The sequence below is a fragment of the Panicum virgatum genome, chromosome 7K, assembly GCF_016808335.1.
Source record: "Panicum virgatum strain AP13 chromosome 7K, P.virgatum_v5, whole genome shotgun sequence".
NCBI lineage: Eukaryota > Viridiplantae > Streptophyta > Magnoliopsida > Poales > Poaceae > Panicum > Panicum virgatum.
This window is the reverse complement of record NC_053142.1, coordinates 42,393,421-42,418,579: the sequence shown is the minus strand read 5'-3', so window position 1 is coordinate 42,418,579 and position 25,159 is coordinate 42,393,421. Positions and strand designations below refer to the sequence as shown.

Below are 25,159 nucleotides of genomic sequence, written 5' to 3'. Positions count from 1 at the left end.
ATTATCGAAATGAATGTTTGGTAAACTTTGAAGTGGGTTAAATATGGTAGATTATTCATTGCGATTATTTGAAATCTTGCTTACACTTCACATTTGTGAAGCAACTCAAACATATTATATATATAACATCTTTCAAATCAAGATGCCATGCATACAAGATTCAAAAGGACACACAAATATAATGTTATCAAATTTTTAGCAGACATTTGGGTACCGTAAAAATTTAGAAAATTTTCAATTATGCCTCCTTTTGAAATTCAACAATTTAATTTATTCAACAAAATCTTGCATATTTTATTGTACTGTTATCCATGCTCTATGGTTTAGTGTTTTGTAAAATATCATGATTTTAGAGCTCTCTATGTGATACTTTGTTACTTCTAAAGGTGCACATATGAATAGACCATAAAATCGTTCAAATCGCTGTTACCTATACCTTAGCCTAAAACCACTCAGGCAAGAAAGTTACCCAATTTAAATGTGGTGGAGCAGGTCATATATTCGATTTTATAATTGAGGGACGCAAAGCAGACTTTTCCATGTCCAAATCCCCACTCTCGTTGGCCATCTCGGCTCCAAACCGGGGAGTCCCCAAACCGGCCGTCGGCCCCCCATTCTCTTCCCTCCAGCCAGCCGCGATGCTCCCTCCGGCCACCATCCCTGCTCATCCGCCTCCGCCGTCGGAGTCCACGACAACCTCCAGCCCGGAGCAGCTGCTGCAGCAGCCGCCTCGGCCGCCGCCTGCTCCTCCTTCCGGCGTTGAGTCCGAGGCGCCACCGAAGAAGCGGAAGGTGGAGGAGGTGGGGTTTCAACGCTCGCCGTACTACACGATCAGAGAAACCGTCGCAAATCTCCGCGGCTGCTTCCTTCAGGTCCCCACTCAAAACCCTAACATCCTCGAGTTCCATTCAGCGATAGCAGCAGCAGTAGCCGCTAGCTAGCTAGCTAGCTAGCACGATCATCGTATTCTTAATTCAGCATGTAGGAATGCTTTTGCTTGCGATGTTTCAGGGTAGAGGAGTAGAGGACTGGAGGTTATATTGTGCTTGTGAATGAAATTGCGGAATATCCTGTCGACGCTTTAACTGAAATGTTTGTGCTGAGGTTCATGATTCATACTAGTCCTTAGGCGGGTGCTGTTTGCTGTTGAATTTAATGGTCTGATAACAAGTACGTATTGATACAAAATGGAAATTGAAGCTCACGGGATGGATGTGGTTTTAAGTTATCAGGCCGGTTCACCATAACGTGCTGGAATGTTTTTGTCTGCGAGGTTTCAAGGTATAGCACTGGCGGTAGTATTGTGCTTCTGAATGGAGTTACGGGAGTTTCTATTGAGTCTACTCTTTGCTGAGTTCATAAGTTTTTGGGGTGGCGTTTTCCTAAAAGTGAAAAATTATGGTATGATGGGGACAAGTACATGCTGAAAAAAAAATTGAAGTTAGAGTTCAGGAATGGATATGTTGTGGGTCTGATAATAAGCAATCAGGTTAACGTCCGCGTGCCTTTCATTGTTGATATGTGGTATTGTACTACAATTTTTTAAGAAATATATTAGTACCTTTTGCCAATAAGAATATCTGATATATCTCATGATTGTTTGCTTGTCATGTCATTGGTTATGAGTAAAACATTAATCAGTTCTAAAATTTGCGTGTGTAAATTGTAATGAAGGTTTGCCAAGGAACTGAGTCCCAAAAGGAAGATGCTGCTGTTGAGATCTTGAAAGGTAAGTGATTGGTCCATCATACTGGAACAATATGTGGAATTTCCCAGTGTATTTCAGTGATCATTTTCTGCACTAAAGATAGCGTTATGGCAGAAGATTTTGAATTTTAACCATTTTCTGTAGGTTATCATCATTTTATAGAAAACCATATTGCTCTGTTGGGTAGTAACATAATTATGACAGCCTTAGGCGCTATGGCAGTTTTCAGCTCTTCTCAAATGTGTGCAGGCAAATATGCAATCCTCAGTGTGGTTAACCCATCTGTGACTATTAGTATGTCACATTTGATTTCTTATCTACCATGTAAATATATTATTGCTTTCGAAAGCCTGCCACCTGAGTCCTGCGTTTCTCACATTTATTGTGTTTTGCATTTGGTATAAAGTCGTATGGAGTTCTTCTTTAATTATGTGATCTACTCGGAAGCAGTGATCATTTGAAACGAGCAGATATGTATTGTAACCTAAATGCAAAAGGAAGAATATAACTCTGGATTACATAATCAGTTAAGGGAAATACACAAATCAGAAGCTTCCTTTCAAAATGCATATGTAAAGGCCAGCAATAATGCCCCTTGTCTTGTGATCTATAGATACCTCTTCGATTATCTGGGTGTTATATTTGAGTGATTAAACATATGGTTTTTCTTCCATGCATATGTGTGCATAGAGATTCTTGAGATAATTAAATCTAACTTGTCTGCCTTGTGCTCTTCTTTTGTCTTAAAGAGATGAAAGATGTCATGGAATTATCCAAGAAAGCACGGCTTGATCTTTCCTCTGCTGCTGCTGAGCCTGTGAAACCGTTCGACAAACCTGCAGCCAGATCTCCTGAGGACAAGCCTGCTGGAAATGTTCCATCTGCAGAGAAGAGTCAAGTTCCTCCAACAAGCCTGGCTGGAAATTTCGTGCACAGTATAGGTGGGGATGTACCGATCAAGCATGATAACTCAGACATTGCAGCACATATATTGCTGGTGGAGACAAAAAAGGGGCTCAGACCAAGTAAGACAACAGATCATACAGTGCAGCAGGGTGGACTCCCGCAGGGGTCTTATGTCATCGGTGGATCTCCCATTGGCTGGAATTTTCTCATGTGGCCTGGATGCAAAGCAGTCTACTACGGTTTGACCAAAGCAGAGTGGTTGGTTCGTCGATCTGCAAGATGAAGTTCCATCTCCTGTCCCAGCAATCTAACCGCTACTTTCATCTTAGATCTTCAGAGGATAACATAGTAGTTGATGCTGTGATATAAGTAGTAGTAGTTTGACCAAAGCACAGTGGTCGGTTTGTTGATCTGCAAGATGAAGTTACATCCTCCTGCCCCAGCAATTAACCGCTACTTTCATCTTAGATCTTCAGAGGATAACATAGCAGCTGATGCAGTGATATAAGTAGTAGTGTAGAACTGGATAGTACATGACAGTGCAGGAAGGTAACCTCTTCAACCAGAGCATGGCAAGGTACTGAGATGTATCCGCACTGGGCATCAATGCCCTTTTGAAATGTTTTTCTTTTGCTGCACATTAGGTCAAGGTCAATCAGATATACAGAGAATTTTGGTTGTAAACTGAAGGAGTCAAGTGTCTATGGCATAGTTTCTGCTCAGAAATGGATATGAGGAAGAACTTAAGCACATGACAGCGCATTATATGTTCCCCTTTTGTTAATGCGACTCCCTGCTCTATGTGACCATGTTTCCTTCATTTCTGTATCTTGCTAACCATGCTTAACCTGTGGACCGTCTTATGAAAACTTGTGCTGCAGCTGCAGGCTTGTACTGTTCAAGTGCAGCAATGTCACCGCATGAGTTTGCTTTCCTTTTTTATTTTTCTGAGAGGAAGGTTATCTACTTCGGCTAGCATTTGGATGGCAAAACTACTGAAAATTTCAGGATAAACAGGAAATTTTCATTCCCCTTGCAAAGAAGACAGGGGGTGGGACCAAGGCCCACCTCGGGCTTCCATTCTCGCGCTGCTCGGTGTTGACGGCAGCAACGCTTTTTGGGCAAGGAAACGGGCCGGCAGCGTCCGAGCTCGCGATTGGGCCCCCGCAGCAGCTGCCAAAACAGGAAGTCCAGTGCGCCATGCGGAGGTTCCAGAGACATCTGAGCCGCGCGGCGACGTCAGGCTCCTGAGATAGCCCGGGCGCAGGCGAAACGCCTATTTAATTGGTGTGCGCCCTGCTTCCCATTTTCACCCAACGCCAGCCAAAAGCCTCGCCGTCCCCACGCCGCCCCGCCTCGCCCCCGGAGGCGACCCCCGGCGTTCCCCGCAGCGACCGGCGACCGTGCCGCGGGTTCTGATCGCCCGCCGCCTCCGCCCGGTGCCCGCCCGGCCTCGGGCGCCGCCGCCGCTCCCGCGGACGGCCCGGACCGCACCCCCACCCACTCGGCGCCTTCTGATCCAGCCGCGTCGCGCGACAGCTCGTCGGGCTAGCCCGATCCCCCGCGGCCGCCGCGGGACGAGGCGTCTCCGCTCCCCGAGGTGAGGTCCCGAAACGGTGGCTCGAATTCCGTTGGTTCCGGCGGTTGCTTTGCCGCCGCGGCGTTCCAGATTCGCCCCGCGGCCCGCATCGAAACCCTAGATGCGTCATTCCTTGCGTCGCGTCTGGGGAGGTATTTGAGCGATTAGGTGCCTGGGCTATGGTTTGAGCCCCTTCGCGCAGGAATTTTAGGGTCAACCGATGCCGGTGCGATCTGTATTTGGTCCCAATTGGATGCTTGGCTGTTTCAACTTGGACATTGTCAGAAAGATTCATGGCGATCCCTGCAAACTTACGGAAGTTGTATTGCTCTTATTCAGGGGATTCGGGGATTTTGAGGCTGGTACGACGGGATCCTGGTGATAATGAGGGGCTACGAATATGAGACCAATGTAAGCTCTACTTTTTACACTTCATTTGTTCAGTCTCGACCACTTATGGTCCTTAAAAGCACTATAAATCACAGTTCAAATAGTGTAGCATGGGAATGTTGGGTTAGTTAACTGAATGGAGAAAAACTGAGGTTGTTTAAGTCTCATTTGTGATTTGCTCTAAGGTGGAAAGTAATAATTATAATAAAACTAAGAGGGGAGCCATAGTATTGAAAATCTTGAAAAATCTGTGCAAATGATGATAATTATCATGTAGGGTTACCATCGAGCAGTGGAGGATGAATATGAAGATGAGTATTATGATCAAGATGAGTACGAGGAAGATGGTTCAGGTGCTGGGGATGAGTATGTTGAGGAGGAAGAACCTCTAGAGGGACAGAAGGAGATCCTTGAATTGAGAGAACGGCTTAAGGAGCAGATAAGAAGAAAGGCAAAGGCTGCTGCGGCCAGCGCAGCTGGCCGTTCTTCTTCAAATGATAGAGTTCCTCCAACCAGGGATAACAAGTAAGCTTGTTTTATGTACCTATTTCACATTCATCAGCAGCATTTTTTTTAAAAAAACTCTCTTTGATTGCATGCCATTCAGAAAAATTCAGATTTGCATGGTAGATGATTGTTCCCTTCTGAAATGTCTCCTATCACAGAACTAAAAGTTTTCATATACTATTGATGATTATACACTTTTTTGAGTTGCATGCCACTGGAAAATTCTTGTTTCAATTAGCTATTATGTGTTTTTGTAGTGTGGTTGTGATGTTGATGAACCCATTTTCTTTTAAATCATGGCATGCACCAATCAATATTTGATGAATAAGGGGGGGCCTTTAGACATGCTATGCATACCCTACCTTACTGTTGTTATATGGTGTTCTTCTGTGTCTATAACTTCTTCTTTTTATGTAGATTCGGCTCTTTCTTTGGACCATCTAAGCCGGTGATTTCTCGACGAGTGATTGAGGAAAGAAAGTCATTGAAAGAACTGCATAGCACAATCTCAAGAGATCTAAGGCCTTCTGTAGTACATGTAGTATAATGCCCATTCATGTAATTCTGATCAGGCGCTGAAACAATATTAAGTGACCGTTTTTTTTCTCCTTTTGTAGAGGGATATGCCATCCTCCTCTAAAGTTCAAAATAGAGTAAATGGACATCAGCATAAACCAAAGATAGTTAATGAGGTATAAATAATTTATATTCATGGCATTGTTTGCATGTTTGCTACACTGAGCCTGAAATAATGTATTCACAACATAGCAGCTGCAATTTGCAGGTAAAGAAGAAGGCTGAAGCACTTAAGGATAACCGGGATTATTCATTTCTACTCTCAGATGATGCTGACCTTTCGTCCTCTCCAAAGGAGAAACCTTCAGCTAGATCCTCCTTGTCTCAAAAGACTGGTAAGTAAAGATTGAACTTTAATTTCATTAAACAAGGTCTTCCCTGTTTCTGTGATAGGGAATGCTGATTGTTGGTTTTTTGATATTGAAGATCGTGAGGTGATGCATTCAGCTGCAAAGAGCAAGGCAGCAACAAGTCAACCTGCACGGCTGTCAAATGGATATGGATCTAAGAATACATTGTCAACCCAAAGACATGCTGAAGGTAGGGTAGATTCCATTAGAAAGGAGGCTTTCTCAAATAGAGAAAGGGTGGTTTCACGTGACAGTGAGAGGATGCATGGTATTGTTAGAAATGGATCCAACCAGGCAAGTACTAGCAAAACTACAAGCCAAAAGCTTCCAACCAAGGGTTCTATTGCTAATAGGCATCTCTCAAAGGATTTGAATGATCCAGCTCTGAGGAAGGGCAGTGTAGCCTCGAGGCATGAGATTGACAGGCCAAAATCCTCACAAAGTCAGAGGATGCAGTCAGCTGGTCAGAGACCACAGCTTTCTTCCCATGGTCAGAGACCACATCAGTCGGTGCAGCCGAGGCCACAACCGTCATTGCCGAATAGAAGACCACAGCAGGTGTCACAGGGTCAGAAGCCACAACAGTCATTGCAGAGTCAAAGGACGCAGCAGTCATTGCAGAGTCAAAGACTGCAGCAGTCTTCACATGTTCAGAAATTGCAATCTTCACAAACTCACAGACCGCAGTTGCAAAGTAACAGGTCTCAGTCTATGCAAGGGCAAAGGCCTCTTTCTTCGCAGGGTCAATACTCAGAGCAAAGAAGACTTCAGGCAAATGATAGAGTAAAACAAGTAGAAAGGCAGATTCGACCTCCTTCGAAACCCATGGTAATAATTTATTTGCAGGAAACACATCTTTACCTTCGTTTTCTGTTTAATGCTATGCTACACTTATTTCTTCTATATGTATGAACTCTTGTTTTGCCAGGATAGCTGATGTTTTTCATTTGTTACTTTATTTTGTCTATCTCCGCAGCCATCTCGGCCTATCTCTTCCAATGGAATACGTGATGATCATGCAAAGAGAAAGCAAGTGGCAAAAAGAAGATTAGATGAAGATGAAGATGAGGAGAACCCTTTTGCCATGATCAGAAATATGTTCGGGTATTGTCCTTGATAAACCTCTTTTATATTGTTCATTTGGGTCAGTTATAGTGAGTGCCACCCTCTATAGAAGTGTATGTTTTACTAAACATGGTTGTCAAACTGAGCAAACCAAGCATTATTCGACTGCAATGGCTGTTCCAAATATTGCTTAAAGATAATTGGATATTAATTTATTGGCTTCGGCTGCAGGTATGATCCTAGAAAATATGTTGGCAGAGATGAGGATGATAGTGACATGGAAGCAGATTTTGCTACTATAGAGAGGGAAGAGAAAAGAAGGTATTGATTTTATGTCTTAGTTTATTCAATCGTATAAATTGAAGAAAACTTAAACATGGTTATTTCTTTGGCAATATATCGAATGTGATTGTATCCTTTAATGCTTAAATATAAATAAATTTTGCACTGCATGCATAGATGATTAAAGATAATTTTTGGTATTATAGTGAGCCATTAGATTGTTCTGTGGGCTCAACATCTATTCGATTACATGCTAGGGTCATTCCTGTGCAGCGTGCATGTACTCCTTATGGCATATGCATTGTTACGCATTCCTTGAGGTTTCCCTGGCTTAATGTCCTCTTTTTTGTATCTGATTTCAATTTTGATTGATATTGCTTCCTTTTCAGTGCAAGGATTGCTAGGCAGGAGGACGAGGAGCAACTCCGCCTGATTGAGGAGGAAGAGAGACGTGAGCAGGAGAGGAAGAGGCGAAAGATGGCGGCACGGGGCCGATAGTAACTGAGAGTAGCTCCTATACATTTCACCTTTGGATATTTTTCAGAGGCCTTGTTGCCTGAAGGCAAGCCATGGTCAATCAGACCTCCACTTGGTGGGCAATTCTGATTGTTGCAAACAACAACCTCAAGTGTTGCCGTGAGGATTCACCGGAGACAAATCAAGAAAACTGGCAGGTGAGCAACGCTGGGCGTCTTGGCAAAATGTTAGTCGTAGTCATGGAGTCTAAACTCTCGTTGGGGCGCTTGGATATCAAAAAGGTAGCCAAAGGGGCAGCGTCCCGTCGAATTGGACTGTACATGATTTTTTTCTCACCACACTGATTCATCCTGTTAGCCTCCAAAGGATGCCTAATCCATATTGTTGAATTTGTTTGGGTGTAGCAGTTGTGTAATAAACGATATGTTCCAACTCTAATACAAATTTTGCCCATAGGTCAGCCGAGCATTTGCTTTTCGGGCAGCTCACTCTGGAGATTAGGGGAATGAGGTAGTAGGCCCTCGTTCGAACAGAGCACGCAGGTGCTGCCTCTGGTGTCTTCTGGTCGGCTGGTCTGGTCGGGAGCCAATCAGATGCTTCAAGCTGTTTCCTTTCCGGAACGGCGTGAAACTTGGGATTGGGACGGATCGCAAGTACTGCGCCTCCGGGACTCGAATACGGAGACCTGCAGGCTACATTGATGAGCGACGGAAGTGTTGAGAGTTGTTGTTCGTCTCCAATCAGGTTGGCTGACGGCAGGAAGGAAGCTGCAGAATAAAAAGCTCATGGCCCGACAAGGACTCCCGACGTATGACATATCTCTCCTGCCGTCGTCTACCTCCCGTGCCAACCTCGAATCCTCACGTACGGATCACGAGTCGAGTCGCCGACATGGCAGGCGTAGCGGAGAGACCGAGCGGAGGGGGAGACGACGAGGAAGGCAACTACCCGGTGGGGTTCCGGTTCAAGCCGACGCTCCGGGAGCTCGTGGAGTTCTACCTCCACCCCAAGCTGCTGGACAAGCCGACCGTGCCCAACGACGCCGTCATCGAGGCGGACGCGTACGAGTGCCACCCGGAGATACTCACCAGTAAGCATCACCCGACCTGGTCCCCACTGCTAATTAATCCCCCGGCCGTTCTCTTTCTACTCCAGTAATGCAGCACCTGCGTACACTTCGACACTTTGCTTATGGGATTATGTGCTGATCACACGGCCCGTACTACGCCGAAAGGTACCAGAAGAGGGGCGCGGACGACAACTGGTACTTCCTGTCGCCGAGGAGCCGCAGGTACCCTGGAGGGGACAGGCCGACGCGGCGCACGGCCGACAACCGCGGCCGGTTGAAGCCGGGGAGGAAGAAGGGCGCGGCGGACCACTCCAAGGCGAGCAAGGGTCGTCCCAGGAAGAACCTCAGCGTCGGCGCGATCGAGTTCACCGAGAACACCCTCGCGTACTACGTGGGCGAGCCCAGGAACGAGAACGAGACCAAGACCAAGTGGCTGATGCACGAGCTCACCGTCCCGGAGCTCGACAAGGAGAAAGGTCCCGAGAACGCGGCCGGTGAGAAGCCCAGAGAAGTTCTGACTGAGGCTCGTTTTGTTCCCTTCAAAATTCCAAAACTTTACAAGATTTCTCATCACATCGAATTTTTCAACACATGCATGAAATATTAAATGTAGTTAAACAAAATAACTAATTACACAATTTATTTATAATTTGCGAGACGAATCTTTTAAGCCTAGTTAATTCATAGCGGGACAATAATTATCGAATACAAACAAAAGTACTATAGTACTTTACACTTAAAACTTTATGCGTCTAAACAAAGCCCGAGTCTAGTACTCTACACTTGTGTAGTTTTGAACTTCTCTTTCCCCGGTCTTTCAAAAGAAAAGAGTTTGGGTTCTCTTTCTTCATCCCCGCCAAATTTCTTGTTTGCATCTAATGGTTGTCCTGACTTGAGACTAGCTTTATGCTTGCAGTTGAACAAGTACGTCATGTGTAGGATTTACAAGAGCCCGTTGAAAAAATGGAGAGAGCTCGAGGACGATAAGGGCAGCACCAGTTCCGCCTCAGCCCCCGCCCCCGCCCCCGCGTGCGACGAGCCGGCGCCAACTTCGTCGCGGTCCGGGCCGCAGCCGGAGACCGTTCGCGGAGACGCGGGCGACGTCGAGCAAGAGCGCGGGCAAGAGGCCCGCGGTGGAGCAGCCGAGCGGGCTCGCCGCCAACGCGCTGAACAAGCGGGCTTCGTCCCAGCAGAGAATGGGAATTTTTTTCATTTTTATATTTTAAAAAAACAAAATTTCAAAAATATATACCGAATAGAGAAATTTTCAAAAATGGGTGTCTGTCGCCCTCCTAATGGGCGACAGGGTGCTTGTCGCCCATCCAGTGGGCAATAGGACCTAAATGTAAAAAAAAATTACATTTAGGTCCTGGCGCCAAGTGCGCATTAAACTGTGAACTTATAAATCGATATAAAATCATAGAAAAATCAAAAAAATACAAACTCAACTGTTCTAGATTCTATGAAACAAGATCTACAACTTTTATTACATAAAGTTTTTCATTTTATCAATGTATTTTACAAGTTGTAATTTTATATCGATTTTTCTACGCTATTTTTTTTTATTTAGATACATTGATCAAATGAAAATTTCCCTATTCGACATATATTTTTAAAATTTTATTTTTTTAAATATAAAAATGAAAGAAGCGCCAGAGAATGACCCCGGGACCACCACGCCCCACGACGCACGCGAACGGCGGCGGCGGCATGTGAGTGCCGCCGGCCGGAGTCGGAGCAGCAGGGTATTACCACGGCGTACCAGGGCTGCCCCCGCTGATGCAATGGCCGCCGCCGCCGATGTACAACAGCATGCAGGGACCAGTGCAGCTGCAGCGGCCGCCGTTGACGTACGGGCCCCACGGGCAAGCGCCGCCGGTGTTGAGGCTATGCCCGCCGCACCGCACCGCTTCAGCCGTCCCCAACTCTCTTGGTCGGACGGTGATGATGCGTCCACCGAACCTAGCAGCCAGCCAGACGGTTCGGCCGCCGCCCTTCCCGTTCCCGCGACCACCACCAGGGCAGCAGCTGCAGATGGAGGACATGAAAGCGTGCCAAGAGCGAGTGTACTGGGAGTTGCTAGCTGAACTGAAATCACAGCGAGGCAGCGCGTCTGTCTTTCGCAGGGCAGCAGCATGTCAGGCCGACGGCGTCCACGCAGCCAGCATGCTTCGACGAGGGTGCCAATCTCAATCATCCTGCCGGAGCAGAAGCCATGGTCCCTCGCACCCAGTTTCCGGCGCCTCACAACTTCTACCCTTGCAGCGGCGTCCAGCAGCAGCAGCAGCAATCTAGTAGTCCGGCGATCCCAGCTGCCATTGTCCCTCCCGGCGCCGCTGGGCCAGTAGATGTAGAGGCGACGCCGGCGGCTGACGACGCACCCGGTAAGCTGTCGGTGCCAGGAGATGCGAACCAAGGAAGCGCGAAGGGAGACTGCTACGGCTATAGCAATCAACTTTTTGAAGATCTCCTGGCCGATCTGGCCCCTCTGAAGAATTGAAGATAGACCTTGGATGGGACCGACTCCGAATCTCTCACAAGTGAACTCTGGGACCCCCGAGTTTGTCATATTTTGGTTAGCAGGGGGTTTTGCGCATTCATCTTCCAATTAGGAATTAGATATGGTCATTGATTTTTTTTTTTGAACATGCGCAAGTGCGCCTTCTTCCTCCCGCTTGCTCTTCCAAGCTAAAAATAGCCGGTACAGTGGCTCATAGAAGGTTGTTGTTCTGGAAACTGTTCGACGGCGAGAAAGAGGAACGTGCACGCCCTGTAGCAGAAAGAGAGGATGGTCCAGAGAATCGTGCAGGCAAGTGACTTTTCGCGCCCCCGTCCAGACGCAGACGCCCCGCGTTGGCTCCCGTCCCGTGCCTGGCTGGCTTGCGCGGCCGAGGCCGGCCGCTGGGCCGAGTCTGACGCCGACGGGGCACCGGCGGGCGGAGGATAGCGCGCGGCTGCCTGCGCCCGGGACGACCCGGACGGAGCTTCCCGGTGTCCCCTGCCGCGCAAGATGCCACCCCACCAAAGATCACGTCGCGGCCGATCCGCCTCGCTCCCTTGGCGCTTTCATCAGCCATCACCTCGCCGTGATCGTCTTGTCTGTCTCGGGAAACGGCTCTCGATACGACCGAGCTGCACGGGACAACGAGGCTCGGAGCAGAGATCGCGAGGCGTGCCCAATGGAATCGCCGGGAAGGAGCCACGGGAGAAATCGAGGCACGCGGTGGGAGCCCTCGCCTGTGGGGGCAAGGGCAGCGACGGGCGACGGTGACAGTTTCCGTTCCGTAGCGAAGCCGGCGCGCGGCGGCGGCTGACTGGAGGAACGCCGGGCCAGACGCGAGCGCGACAGCGAAACGTTCATGATGCATGTGGAAGGATTGGACTCGGTGACTGGTGGTGACGCACTTTTGCAGTCACTTCCCCTGAGGTCCAAGTCCAACACTCCAAATCTATCCTTCGTCGATCGTTTTGTAGCTAGAACTGTACGTCATCGGTTGCGTGCCCACTTCCCTGACTTGTTCCATTTCAGGCTGCGCTGAAGAGGATCACACCGGCCGGCCGTCGTTCTTCGTCACCGATGACGAGCGCGGGCCGCCTGCGCCGTCGCTGTTTGGCTACGACGAGCTTTCCGTGAAGAAAGGACGCGCATCCCACTGAACAAGATCCCAGCGGAGCTGAAGCCACCATGACAGCGAGCCAATCAAGTCGAGTACTCTGTCGCCATGCACTTCTTGGTCTGATTTGTCAACCTGATTGCTACGGGTTGGTCATCCCACTCGCTCGAGATCGGGAGATTTGCAAAAATGGGACGGCAAACATTGGCCTTTACAGTTTTGCCATTGACCCCACATTTCATAGGCACAGATGGTCCCACCGTGTCATTCACTGGGAGTGGCAAATTCACGAGTGGTCAGTGTTTGCAGTCCTAATATTGCAATTTTTTCCTCGAGATCGGGCATTGTTCAAGAGTTATCCCCTGCGATCCGGTGACGATATTTCTGATGGGCGCTGGAGCCGCAGGTTGGTTTCCCGAAAGGTTGCGGCGTGTGTCTATATATATAGCCAATCGGTCTACAAAAATTCTATGCCCCAGCCCACTGGAACTGGAAGTACACCTGCGCATACAGTCTGAGCTCTGACAGGCCCCCCCATGGCGGTTGACGCGCTGGAATCGGTTGCCGTGGTGGCCGTGCCGTTCCCGGCGCAGGGCCACCTGAACCAGCTGCTCCACCTGTCGCTGCTGCTCGCGTCGCGGGGGCTCGCCGTGCACTACGCGGCGCCGCCGCCGCACGTCCGCCAGGCGCGCGAGCGCGTCCACGGCTGGGACCCCAGGGCCCTCGGCTCCATCCAGTTCCACGACCTCGACGTCCCGGCGTACGACTCCCCGGCCCCAGACCCGGCGGCGGCCTCGCCGTTCCCGAACCACCTCATGCCCCTGTTCGAGGTCTTCGCGTCCGAGGCGCGCGCCCCGCTCGCAGCGCTCCTCGGGCGCCTGTCCACCACCTACCGCCGCGTGGCCGTCGTGTTCGACCGCCTCAACGCCTTCGCCGCCACGGAGGCGGCGCGGCTGGGCAACGGCGAGGCGTTCGGGCTGCAGTGCGTGGCCATGTCGTACAACGTCGGGTGGCTCGACCCGGGGCACCGGCTCCTGCGCGACTACGGCCTCCAGTTCCTCCCCGTCGACGCCTGCATGTCCAAGGAGTTCGTGGATTTCATCGTCCAGATGGAGCAGGACGAGCAGGGCGCGCCCATCGCCGGCGTGGTTATGAACACGTGCCGCGCCCTGGAGGGCGAGTTCATCGACGTGGTTGCCGCGCAGCCGCAGTTCCAGGGCCAAAGGCTTTTCGGGGTCGGGCCGCTGAACCCGCTGCTCGACGCGGACGCCCGGGCGCCGGGGCCGGCACGGCACGCGTGCCTGGAGTGGCTCGACGAGCAGCCGCCGGCGTCCGTGCTCTACGTCTCCTTCGGCACGACGTCGTACCTCCACGCCGAGCAGGTCGCCGAGCTCGCGGCGGCGCTCAAGGGCAGCAAGCAACGGTTCATCTGGGTCCTCCGCGACGCCGACAGCGCCAACATATTCGCCGAGTCCGGCGAGAGCCGGCACGCCAAGTTCCTGGCCGAGTTCACCAAGGAAACCGAGGGGGCGGGGCTGGTGATCACCGAGTGGGCGCATGGTTTTAAATAGCGGGCTAAGGGGTTTAGCGGTTGGACTCAAAAAATAGCTAATAGCGGGCTAAATAAGGCTACAGCGGGCTATAGCGGCTAAAATACACACGAGTTCAAATAGCGGAACCATACCTCAAATAGCTATAGCGGGTCATAGCTGAAGCTATAGCGGGAGATTTAAAACCTTGAGTGGGCGCCGCAGCTGGAGATCCTAGCGCACGGCGCGACGGCGGCGTTCATGAGCCACTGCGGGTGGAACTCGACCCTGGAGAGCCTGAGCCACGGGAAGCCGGTGCTCGCGTGGCCCATGCACTCCGACCAGCCATGGGACTCGGAGCTCCTGTGCAAGTACCTCAAGGCCGGCCTCCTCGTGAGGCCCTGGGAGAAGCACGGTGAGATCGTGCCGGCAGAGGCCATCCAGAAGGTCACCGAGGAGGCAATGCTGTCAGACAGCGGGATGGCGGTGCGGCAACGGGCCAAGGAGCTACGGGAGGCTCTCCGCGCCTCGGTGGATGACGGTGGGAATTCGCGCAAGGATCTCGATGACTTCGTAGCGTACATCACGAGGTGAACGTGTGACCTAGTACGACGCATGTGGGGGCAAAAACTTGTGGTGCTTTGAACAGTCGAGTGGATTTTCAAATATCTTGTCTTACTACCGTTGCTAATTGGAGGCTTCTCCACGTGAAGTCACGGCTTCTTCCATCACACGTTCAACCAGCTAGAATTCTAGATGAACGCCCTAAAGAAAAAGAGAAATTCTAGCCATTGGATCCTAGGTGGACATCAATCAATATATGGTAACTACGTATGCTATTATGAAGAATTAGCCTAAAATAACACCCTATATCTATATTCTAGTTACATTTGTTATTATAGAAAAAATACATCCAACCTGATTTAGATCCTATATCTATATCTTAATTACACCCATCTGCTATTATAGAAAAAAATTAGATCCGGCCTAATTTAGATCTTTCAAAAATTTTAAGTCTATAAAATATTATAGGTCAAATCTACCCTGACTATCCTTCTTAATCTCTTCTCCTTGTTTAAATCAAAGAGTCTATCCAAAGGGCTAATAAAAAATATGTTTACATCTGTCTATGTATAAAAAGAGCTGTCGTCCTTTCCAAAAAAACAAAATTCGATGCTTTTGTGATGAGCAGCATGCCATAGTGTTGGCCTGGCACTAAAATAGAGCTGGGATAGCGTAGTCATGATTGTGATGTTTACAAGTTAAAATATATTTACTCATAATAAAAGGGTTAAAACATATTCAAATTCTATGTATTGTGGTGTATAAATAAAAACTCTATTTACTTAATCCCTTCATTGCAAACTATAGGTCATGTCAGATTGTTCTTTATATTTGATAAAAAATATCTATAATATTAAACTAAGTTCACTAGATGGACTAAAATATATATCAGTCTATATTTTTCATAAACTTAGTCAAAATTAGATATATTTTCTTTAGGACAAACATAAAATAAACTATAATTTAAAACAGAGGCAGTGCTAGCTAGGAGAATATGTAACTATAAATACTTGCCCATAAAGTTGCACAGGTTGATAGGCTAGTATAAATAATTTTTAATCCACTACTCTACTTTATAAAATTTAGGTTAATGTGGACATTTTTCTTTTTGTGAATGGCAGTTTGTAACTAAACCCGAGCCGACCCATCAACATTCTTTTTTTTTTCTTGAAGACCTTTATTTCCATCTAATGTTAAAGTGTTTTCGGCTTCATCCCTTGTGGATTGTTGCCCTATTCTCTTTGCTTTTAATCATACCCTTATTGGACAAATCCACTTCCCACACTGTCCCCTAGTCCTAATCCGATTGGCGGGGCCCATGGACTCAGGTCAAATGTATGGCCCCCAATACCGTGGCCCAAACCCTAATTGCATCCCTAGCCTTCAACTATCCCCGCCAATGGTGAGCGTTGTCACAAGAGGTGATCCAGACTTCCAGAGTATGAATTCGACATCAAACATATGGTGAGAAAACGAAATACAAATATATTGTTGGTAGTATATTTAGTTGTTCTTTGGCGTGTCCAATCTTTGTGAAACATTTCCAAAAAAACTCTTTATATCTTTCCTGGTTTACAGGAATAGAGATTTCGATGAAAAAAATACCCTCCAACAGTCCCTTCAATTGGATATCTAAATATAGACATCTTCTATTCCAGATTTCTCGCTAACAGAAGATGAATAGCGAGAATGACTCTCTAGACTATGCACAAAATATAAAAAAGCTCTTGAAAAGCACAAAGATATAGAAAATAATTTTTACTCAAATGATTCTCTAAATGATGATTTAGAGAGTAGATTTTAGAATGTCTATCGGAGATGCTAGCATTGATATATGGGCAGTGGCGATCCCCACGGATTTAGTTTCAAAATCCTACTCCTACAGATCTACCTTGCAGAAAGATCATTGGACAAGAGCACAAAAATTGGACCGTTCCTCTGTCTGTATCTGTATGGCCTTGCAGGAAGATCATTGGACAACAGCGCTTGAAAGTTTGTCTACGACCTCAATGATACTCCACAAAGTGAAGAGTTTGCTGTCAGGCACGGTCTATGTCTTTTTGGCCATACCTGTCTTATCGCTTCCTTTGTTCACTGCTACTGGACAGTTAAGTTCAGATTTTCAGAATATCAAACGTGTTGGTTGGCTATTGCCAATTGGCGAAGATAGTCGCGTGCGTGGAATATTTTTGAGCTGTGGTAATCCCATGGGAATCTTCTTCCGCCATGTCGATGAATCGCTCATATATACCCTGCCATTCTTTCTGCTCATCTGCACGCCAGAGCAACACACAAGACCAATGGTGGCGAAAGGGAGCGGAGTGGACTCGGTCGCCGTGGTGGCGGTGCCGTTCCCGGCGCAGGGCCACCTGAACCAGCTCCTCCACCTGTCGCTGCGGCTCGCGTCGCGGGGCCTCCCCGTGCACTACGCGGCGCCCGCGGCGCAGGTCCGCCAGGCCCGGGCGCGCGTGCAAGGCTGGGACGAGGCCGCCCTCGGCTCCGTCGCGTTCCACGAGCTCGGCATCTCCGAGTACTACTGCCCGCCGCCCGACCCCGCCGCGCCCTCGCCGTTCCCCTCGCACGTCATGCCGCTGTTCGAGGCCTACACCGCCGGCGCGCGCGCCCCGCTCGCGGCGCTCCTCGCCAGGCTCTCCGCCTCGCACCGCCGCGTCGTCGTCGTGCACGACCGGATCAACGCGTACGCCGGCGAGGAGGCCGCGCGGCTGCCCAACGGCGAGGCGTTCGGGCTGCACTGCCTGGCCGCGTCGACGCTGGCCGGCAAGATGGACGCCGGGCTCCGGCTCCTGCGCGAGCGCGGCCTGGTGTTCGTCGCCGCCGACGCGTGCGCGCCGGGGGAGTTCGTGGAGTACGTCGTCAAGCGCGCGAGGCCGTCGAAAGAGATCTCGCCTGGCGCGGGCATCCTCGTGAACACATGCCGGCCGCTTGAGGCCGAGTTCATGGACGTCGTTGCTGACCACCTGGCCGCCGATGGCAAAAAGTGTTTCGCCGTCGGGCCGTTAAATCCACTGCTCCACGCGGACGCGCCGAAGCAGAGCAAGCCGCGACACGAGAGCCTGGACTGGTTGGACAAACAGCCGCCGGCGTCGGTCCTCTACGTGTCCTTCGGCACGACATCGACGCTGCGGACGGAGCAGGTCGCAGAGCTTGCAGCCGCTCTGCGCGACGGGAACCAGCGGTTCATCTGGGTGCTGCGCGACGCCGACCGCGGCGACGAATCCGCGGACCACGATGAGAAGCAGAGCAGGCACGCGGAGCTGCTGCCCATGTTCACAGAGCGGACCCAAGGGAGGGGCCTGGTGGTCACCGGGTGGGCGCCACAGCTCGAGATCCTCGCGCACGACGCCACGGCGGCGTTCATGAGCCACTGCGGCTGGAACTCGACGGTGGAGAGCTTGAGCCACGGGAAGCCTATACTGGCGTGGCCGATGCACGGCGACCAGCCATGGGACGCAGAGCTGGTGTGCAACTACCTCAAGGCCGGCATGCTCGTGCGCCCCTGGGAGAAGCACGCTGAGGTGACTCCGGCAGATGCCATCAGGCAAGTCGTCGAGGCTGCCATGCTTTCTGACGAAGGAATGGCAGTGCAGCAGCGAGCAAAGGTGCTCGGAGAGGCCGTCCGTGCTTCCCTGGCTGACGGTGGTTCATCGCGCAAACACCTGGATGATTTCATTGCTCATATCACAAAGTAATCAATTGGTAGTTTGATTTGCAGGTTTTTATTTGCTGGGCGGGCGATTCATGTAGTAATTGGCCCATCTGCTCAACTTCTTGTTGGATAAAAACACAAGAGTAAAATACATAGGTGATCCTCGAATTTGCCTCAATGTGTCATTTAGATCCCTAAACTCTCAAAATATATTTTTAGATTCCTAAACTTATTCGGAGGTGTCATTTGAATTCCTAAACTCTCAAGATGCATCCTCAGGTCCCCAAACTTATCTCAATATATCATTTTGATCTCTAAACCCTCAAGATAAATTTTTATATCTCTAAAAATAATCATTAATTAATTAAATTCAAAATAGACTATTTATTAAACTATTTTTAGCTTATTTATTTAGAAATCTTACCACTAAGACCATTTTGATTCTAAATTAACTGCTTATTAATTATACATCATGGGTTAATTTAGATAATTTGATATCGGAGGTGGATATTATAGTTTTCTCGTTTAACATGGAGATATCAATGCTAATCTTGAATATTTCCTACTAACTATTTATATTTTGCATGTGCTCTATATAAATTTATTAAGTTAATTTGTTCCCATTCTCAATAAAAAACAAAATATCAATTTTATTAAATTTATAGTAGCAAAATAATTTTTTATTAACTTGAAGTAGCAAAAATCAACACACTGGAATCAGAGGGCAAGTGTTCGCCAAGCTTCGGAAAGTAGACCAAGCGTGCCAGTCAATTTGACCTGTAATTGACAAGGGATAAACAAAGTAAAATTCGAGAGCGTATCGGGTGGGATTTCGAATATCTCTCAAGTGGCGTATCGGCAAGGCTCTGCCGATACAGAAAACGATAACATATCGGGTAAGATAAATGTGTATTAAAAGCGATCTAAAGGAGATCGGCGAGAGGCTGCCGATATCGGTATGCAACAGACGGTTTTGATCTAAACCGACACATGCCAGAAAACAATGCACAAACCCACGAATGTATGGATCTGAGCAAAGCTGAGCTTACAACCAATCTAATCGGCTTTGCAAGATTTAACGTGAAAACAACAGAACTAACAGTCGATTAAATGGATCGTTAAGCCGGATAATTTGTGAATTAATCTAGACGAGATGACAGCGATACGCCCGGAAGTCAAAACCTAAATATAATTCGATAACTTTTGAATAGATCTGAACGAAGTGACAGCGATGCGTCCGGAAGCTAAAGCTCAGATTTACTCGGTAAACGAAAACTTACCAGCAGATCAAGTCGCTCGAATGTGAGGCATCCTTGATCAACTCGAAAGAACTCGCCGAAAAGAAAAGAAAAGTGGCGAAGTCGCCGAAAAGTAAATTGCAGGTAAAAAGTAGAGTTTTTTTTGATAGTGTGATAAAACCTTTTACAATGGACGGAGGTATATATTTATAGCCTAGACAATCTAGTCGGTTACGGCACATCAAACTTGCTAAAGAAGAAATATCTAAACAAAAGAAAATACTAAGATATATGGATTCTAATTTTTCTTGTGTAGAATCCTTGCTAATGAAGCTTACAAAACTCACATGGCATGCAGATCTTCCTCCTGGTGACACGCAAGCTTCCTTGCTTCAACTTATTTATTTTGATCAGCTTACGTATATTGACCTTCCATTTAATCAATCCGGCCACATGCAAATTAGGAGCATCTCCCTAATGTACGTACGCACGCGTGTCCGTCTTAGTTTGCAACCTTCCTGGAAAGCACGGAAAGTACAGACGTCGTCAGAAACTTGCCGATCCCCGTTCTTGAGCACGCGCTTGATCCTTCTTGCTGCCGGTGATTCTTGCGCACGTATATCAATGGCCAACGATCTTCAAATTATATCAAATTTATCAAAATTTGGTGTCAACACAGGCCCTCCAGTTTCGGAGTATGAAGGTTCATGCTTCGAAACTCTGTAAATGTTGCCTTAATCTGCTCAATCACTTCATAGACAAGAAACTTCAGCTTTTCTGATATTGCTCTTTCATAGCCGATGCCTTCCTTCAAGTTTCTTACTAGAATTTAGCTGATAAATAAAGACCGTAGTGAACTGGAAACCATGATAAACTTTTCTAGCATATCCTTTTTTGGAGCTGATGATTCTCCCCAAGCTTCTTTGTCACAATTTTTCAAAACCAACATAAAGAATTAAGTCAACCATACTCTTCTTGCTAAATGACTTGAGTTTTTTTTGAAAGACTTTTAAAATCAAAATAAAACTTTGCTCCTCAAGTGACTCTCTCAGATCGCTCAATGTGTATGATTCCTCACCAAGGCATTGGTTCGTCTCTTTTCTCTCTCTTTTTCTAATAAGGCTTTTTGGTGGAGCTTAGGGTAGGAAATGAAGAGAAAGCATACTTGTACTACATATTTTGCAAAGTCAAAAACCGGATCCAATAGAAAAAACAAATCATACAATCAGATTAAGATGTGCATGTGTGTGGAATTTTTCTGAATGGAACTCGCACATCTCTCTACATAACTATCTCTTATTTTGAAATATGGGCTATCTTTCTTTTTTTCTTTTTCCCATGCTTCTAGGCACGAATATTTTTTCTGCTTTTCTTTTAGCATAGCCCATATTCCTTTTGCAATATGAAAAATCATGTCAAAGCGATGGAGTGTTTTTGTGCGGATGAGAGGCATGTTTTTGCGTAACTTCCAGTGTAGAAGTCAGCATAAGTATATACAGAGTGTATGTGATCTTGATCTTAAAAGCATGAAACGAATCTCACAAGGGTCGCTGAAACGTCCCCTCATGAGAGAAGACTTAAAAGTGTTACAATATCAGTCCCAGGAGACTGATAACACTTTTATTACATCAGATGGTACATCACCGTACAACTCTACGCGGAAGTGGGCAGTGAAGCGCCACTATCGCGAGGATAACAACAAACACCTACACAACGATATTAACTACGAAAAGGGGGTCATCAGAGTCTTGCGCCATAAGGAACTTCCTGCGGGTGACCCTATCCACAGGCAAGGTTGGGTGCAGGACGGGGCCCCTACTCAACGTCTTCGGGAACGAAGTCTGGATCGTCCTCTGTAAAAATTAAGAATGGGGTGAGTACAAACGTACTCAGCAAGTCCAACCACACCCACGGAGGGAGTATAAACGGAATATAATGCACATGCTAAATCAATAATAAGGCTAGGGTTTAATTTGCGGAAAGCGAATTTTTATGCAGAGGTTCATTTGAAAGAAAGGATTCTCAAAGTAAGTTTTCTGGTACTGAGTAACACGTAGTGTTGATCCACACAGGATCCCAGTTTTAAGTTGCTACCGGACTCCTCATCCGCCGTAGCACACGGCACGACTGCCGGACACTTTTCTAAAACAACTCATGCCAACCCATCCATTTCCAGGAGAAACACTAGTTATGTGACCACACCGTAACTCGCCCAGTACCGTGGGCACGGCTATTCGAATAGATTCTTATCTCTGCAGAGGTGTGCAACTTTATCCACAAGCGGGGTACCGCAGCTCGATCACCTTAGTGTCAGTGCAGATCCCAACAAAGTCATTACCCACCTTAGCTAGACCTGAGTAGCCATCACGGGATCCATCAAGGGGTCATTGACCTATCACAGAGGTTTTAACCGGGGCATAAGTCACACAGAGCTAATCCCTTTTCCTTGATCACCCGTTGCTCTCAGCTCTTCTGATGGCTATCAGACTAGCTAGTGGGGTTTATGCTAAGTCATTGCCCATTTAACGGTCGAGTGGTTTGCACGATAGTGGAGTTAGGTGAGATGACACACGAACTCAGTCCTTAATTGTGACAAGATGAATATCTCCCTTCCTTGCTCAACCACACAGGCACGAGCACACTATTTGGCAAATCACACAGAAGTGCCATCCATCCTGTCTAAACTTATCTTTCGAAAATTTCACATTTTTCCCTTCCCACACACTCACGCATTTTTCTTTCATAAAACAAGTTGTATCGTGCCTAAGATCCTAAGCGCTCCAGCAGTGATTAACGTCCAAACAAATCACATTCAGATATTAATCTAGGTGGTCAAGGAATGGTTATAACAAATCAAGAGGTTCTCCCTCGTTCACACTGTGATCTATGACGCACACAAACAAGCACATAATCTAGAAAAAGAAAGAAAAGTTTTATCGTTGAGCTCGAATCGGAAACAATTAAGATATGGAGATATGAGTAATATTTTTGGACAGTTTACTAATGGCATGGCCAAAATTATGTCAGGATTGGCGCGGTAAAGTTTCAGGTCGATCGGAGATTGTTTGGCGCATAAAATGATAGGTTATATAAAGGTTTAGGGGTTAAATAAGGGGTCAGAGACCTGTTTGTAATTATTTCTGAGAAGGCAGGGGCTTGATTGGTATTTTAGAAATTATCCGGGTTATTCTGGAAAAGGTCAGGGGTTTATTTGGAAATATGTTTATATGAGAAAAGGGTTTATTTTGGAATATAATAAAGGAAAATGTTTAATTTGCAAAAAGGCTAAAGGGTGGAAGGGTTCTCAAACAAATAGAAGAGAGGGGAGGGGGGTCCGGGCAAATGTGCCCTTCCTCTTCCTCCTTCCTCCCGTGAAGCAGAGGAGGGGGAGCAGGGCGCCGGCGGCGCCTGGGCCGGCGGCCCTGGGGCACAGCGGCACACAGGAGCAGGGGGAAAAGGGGGGAGGATGACGTGGGGATCCCGTCCCCCACCTCGATTTGGGTCGGAGCACGGCGAGGCGGCGGCGCCACGGGGGCCGGCGGGTGGCGGCCGGCGGCCAGGAAGTGGGGGAAATGGAGAGAGGGATGAGGGGGTTCGGGTGCCCTACCTAGCTCGGGCTGGAATGGAGCGGGGCGGTCTGGCCACGAAGGCCGATGTCGGCGGGCGGAGGTGGCCCTGGCGGCGGCGCTGCAAGGCGAGGGGAGGGGCTAGAGGCGGCGGAAGGGTTTGCGGTGGTGGGGAGCGTGATGGGAGGCCTATTTAAAGGCGGAGTAAGGCGGTGGAGGAGGGACGCGGCGGTGGTGGCGGCCGGCGAGCTCGACGGGGCGCCATTAATGGCGCTCGGCCGCTTGCGAGTGTCGGTGGCACGATTCGCGGTGGCGACGCGATGTCTCGGGCAATGAGCACGTGGGGTGGCAGGCCGTGGAGCTCGGCGTCGACCTGTGCGGGCGCGAGCGTCGAGGCGGGGCGTTGTGCGTGCTGTGCGGCTAGGCGGACGGCGTGGCGAGGCGGCCAGGCGACGAGACGAGTCGGCGAGCGGCGCGTCCGTGTGGTGCGCGTGGACGCGCGCGCGTGGAGCGCGTGACGCACGCGGGCGATGCGTGAGCAGGTAGCCGGGCGTGGCGTCGTGCGCGGCTCGGTGCGCCGGGGCGCGGCGAGCGCGTGCGCGCGCAGCAGCGCTCGCGCAACGGGGCAGGGGAGGCAGCGGCGGTGCTTGGCGCGGCGGGGTGCGCGGGCCAAGGGGAGGCGTGCGCGCGTGCGTGGGACGGCGGGGGGGACAGCCGGTGTCGGGCCGAGCAGTGCTCGGGGGTGCACGGCAGAGGAGAAAGAGAAGGAAAGGAGAGAGAAGAAAAAGGAAATGGAAAAAGAAAAAGAAAAAGATAGAGATAGAGAGAGCGAGCGCGCGCCGGCGATATTCGCGGCGGCTACTGCGGCCCGGTCGGCCACGCGCGCCACGATGTCCGGTCGGACGACGCACGCGGAGCGAAGAGAAAAAGGGAGACGGGACAGCGGTCGGATTCGGGTGTCGGGTCAGGGAAAAGTTCCGGGGAATTAGGGGCTTGGATAGGAAGGATCGAACTCAACGGCGAAAAGAATTTTGAATTTTTTTTAGCGTGCGATTTATTTGGTAAATTTTTCGGGATGTCACAGTCGCAAACAATTTGACAAAACTCAATGCAAAACAAGCAGCATATGTATGAGGTTTTCAAAGATATGTCAATATATGGCTCTGGTAGGGATTTTATACCATCGAGGAGCTAAGCTATTTTTATTTTCGTAAAATAAAATTCCCAAGTAATTTTGCAGTAAGAAGTAAGATTTTTTTGATCATACCAGTCTTGATAGTGGAGCGGCAGCAACATAATCTTGTGATCGTCAATCCTTGCTATTCAGTAATCATCGGCTGTATATTTACATTCACCATGTGTGCATGTCTTCTCCAGTAGTCTCCGTTGATCTGGATCATGAACAGAATGACAATCGCTCGGCCAGTTAACAGACGTCGATCCAGCAGACACTCCTATCGAGTGACTTTGCTTGTGTTGGGAGTTTTATCATTATTTGTCATCACAGTGTCACCTCAACTCGCAGCAAGATGCATCTCAAGTGCAAGACTTCATCCCGATTTGATTGAATGCCAGACAGGTCCATAATCAGCACCATGCAGACAGGTAACCTTATAGCAACGACTTCTTTCCAGTCGTCGATTATCTGTATGCGACTAGCCGATAAGCACAGAAAGGGCCCCATCGGCTTGTTCCTTGATCTTTCAACTATGGGCCTGATGAGCATCCTTAGTCATGTCTGTTGATTTTGGCCATATTAATTTCCGAGCCCGAAGCGACGCTGCCTTGTCCAGTGTATATGATCATAACACCTCTTCTTCAAAGCACACATCTCCTGGACTCTTGTAGCATGCTCTGTTGCCCCATAAGCTGAGCAACGTGTTACATCGGCTGCTGATTAGCCGATAGGTACGCCTATTGCAGTCCCTTTTCTCTCCGCCGATCGTGGCCGGTGAAAGATTCGGAACTCTTCGAAGGAGCTAGCCATTGGCGAGCCGCCATATTTGTCATTGATGCAAAATAAATCAGCTGCCGGCTCTCCGCAGTGGAGGATTTCACAGGGCCGATATCTC

The 25,159-nt window shown here is 48.6% G+C and overlaps 5 protein-coding genes across 7 annotated transcripts; all 5 read left to right on the top strand.

Moving 5' to 3' along the window:
- The first annotated feature begins 511 nt into the window (after nt 1–511).
- LOC120642751 (atherin-like) lies at nt 512–3,398 on the top strand. The gene is made up of 3 exons (XM_039919323.1): nt 512–872; nt 1,675–1,729; nt 2,458–3,398. Exons 1-3 carry the CDS (start codon nt 540–542, stop codon nt 2,895–2,897), a joined length of 828 nt encoding a protein of 275 aa, XP_039775257.1. The 5' UTR covers nt 512–539; the 3' UTR covers nt 2,898–3,398.
- Nucleotides 3,399–3,921: 523 nt separating this feature from the next.
- On the top strand, nt 3,922–8,651 carry LOC120642750 (trichohyalin-like). 3 transcript variants are annotated; one of them, XR_005662720.1, is made up of 11 exons: nt 3,922–4,214; nt 4,533–4,604; nt 4,861–5,108; nt 5,508–5,628; nt 5,708–5,782; nt 5,875–6,001; nt 6,093–6,844; nt 6,993–7,120; nt 7,313–7,402; nt 7,753–8,037; nt 8,302–8,651. XR_005662720.1 is itself a non-coding variant. In XM_039919322.1 (10 exons), exons 2-10 carry the CDS (start codon nt 4,578–4,580, stop codon nt 7,859–7,861), a joined length of 1,677 nt encoding a protein of 558 aa, XP_039775256.1. In that variant the 5' UTR covers nt 3,922–4,214; nt 4,533–4,577; the 3' UTR covers nt 7,862–8,295. The 3 variants fall into 3 exon arrangements, 1 of the variants encoding a protein (XP_039775256.1); XR_005662719.1 differs by having other exon boundaries at nt 8,297–8,651; XM_039919322.1 differs by lacking the exon at nt 8,302–8,651 and having other exon boundaries at nt 7,753–8,295.
- Nucleotides 8,652–8,731: 80 nt separating this feature from the next.
- Nucleotides 8,732–12,566, top strand: LOC120640274 (NAC domain containing protein 52-like). The gene is made up of 4 exons (XM_039916128.1): nt 8,732–8,949; nt 9,075–9,403; nt 11,036–11,293; nt 12,439–12,566. The coding sequence occupies exons 1-4, from the start codon at nt 8,732–8,734 to the stop codon at nt 12,564–12,566; spliced, it is 933 nt and encodes a 310-aa protein (XP_039772062.1).
- Nucleotides 12,567–12,859: 293 nt separating this feature from the next.
- LOC120642749 (cis-zeatin O-glucosyltransferase 1) lies at nt 12,860–14,718 on the top strand. The gene is made up of 2 exons (XM_039919321.1): nt 12,860–14,076; nt 14,266–14,718. The coding sequence occupies exons 1-2, from the start codon at nt 13,060–13,062 to the stop codon at nt 14,644–14,646; spliced, it is 1,398 nt and encodes a 465-aa protein (XP_039775255.1). The 5' UTR covers nt 12,860–13,059; the 3' UTR covers nt 14,647–14,718.
- A 2,045-nt stretch (nt 14,719–16,763) lies between these two features.
- Nucleotides 16,764–18,515, top strand: LOC120642748 (putative cis-zeatin O-glucosyltransferase). Its single transcript, XM_039919319.1, has one exon. The coding sequence runs from the start codon at nt 16,824–16,826 to the stop codon at nt 18,324–18,326; it is 1,503 nt and encodes a 500-aa protein (XP_039775253.1). The 5' UTR covers nt 16,764–16,823; the 3' UTR covers nt 18,327–18,515.
- The last annotated feature ends 6,644 nt before the right edge of the window (nt 18,516–25,159 follow it).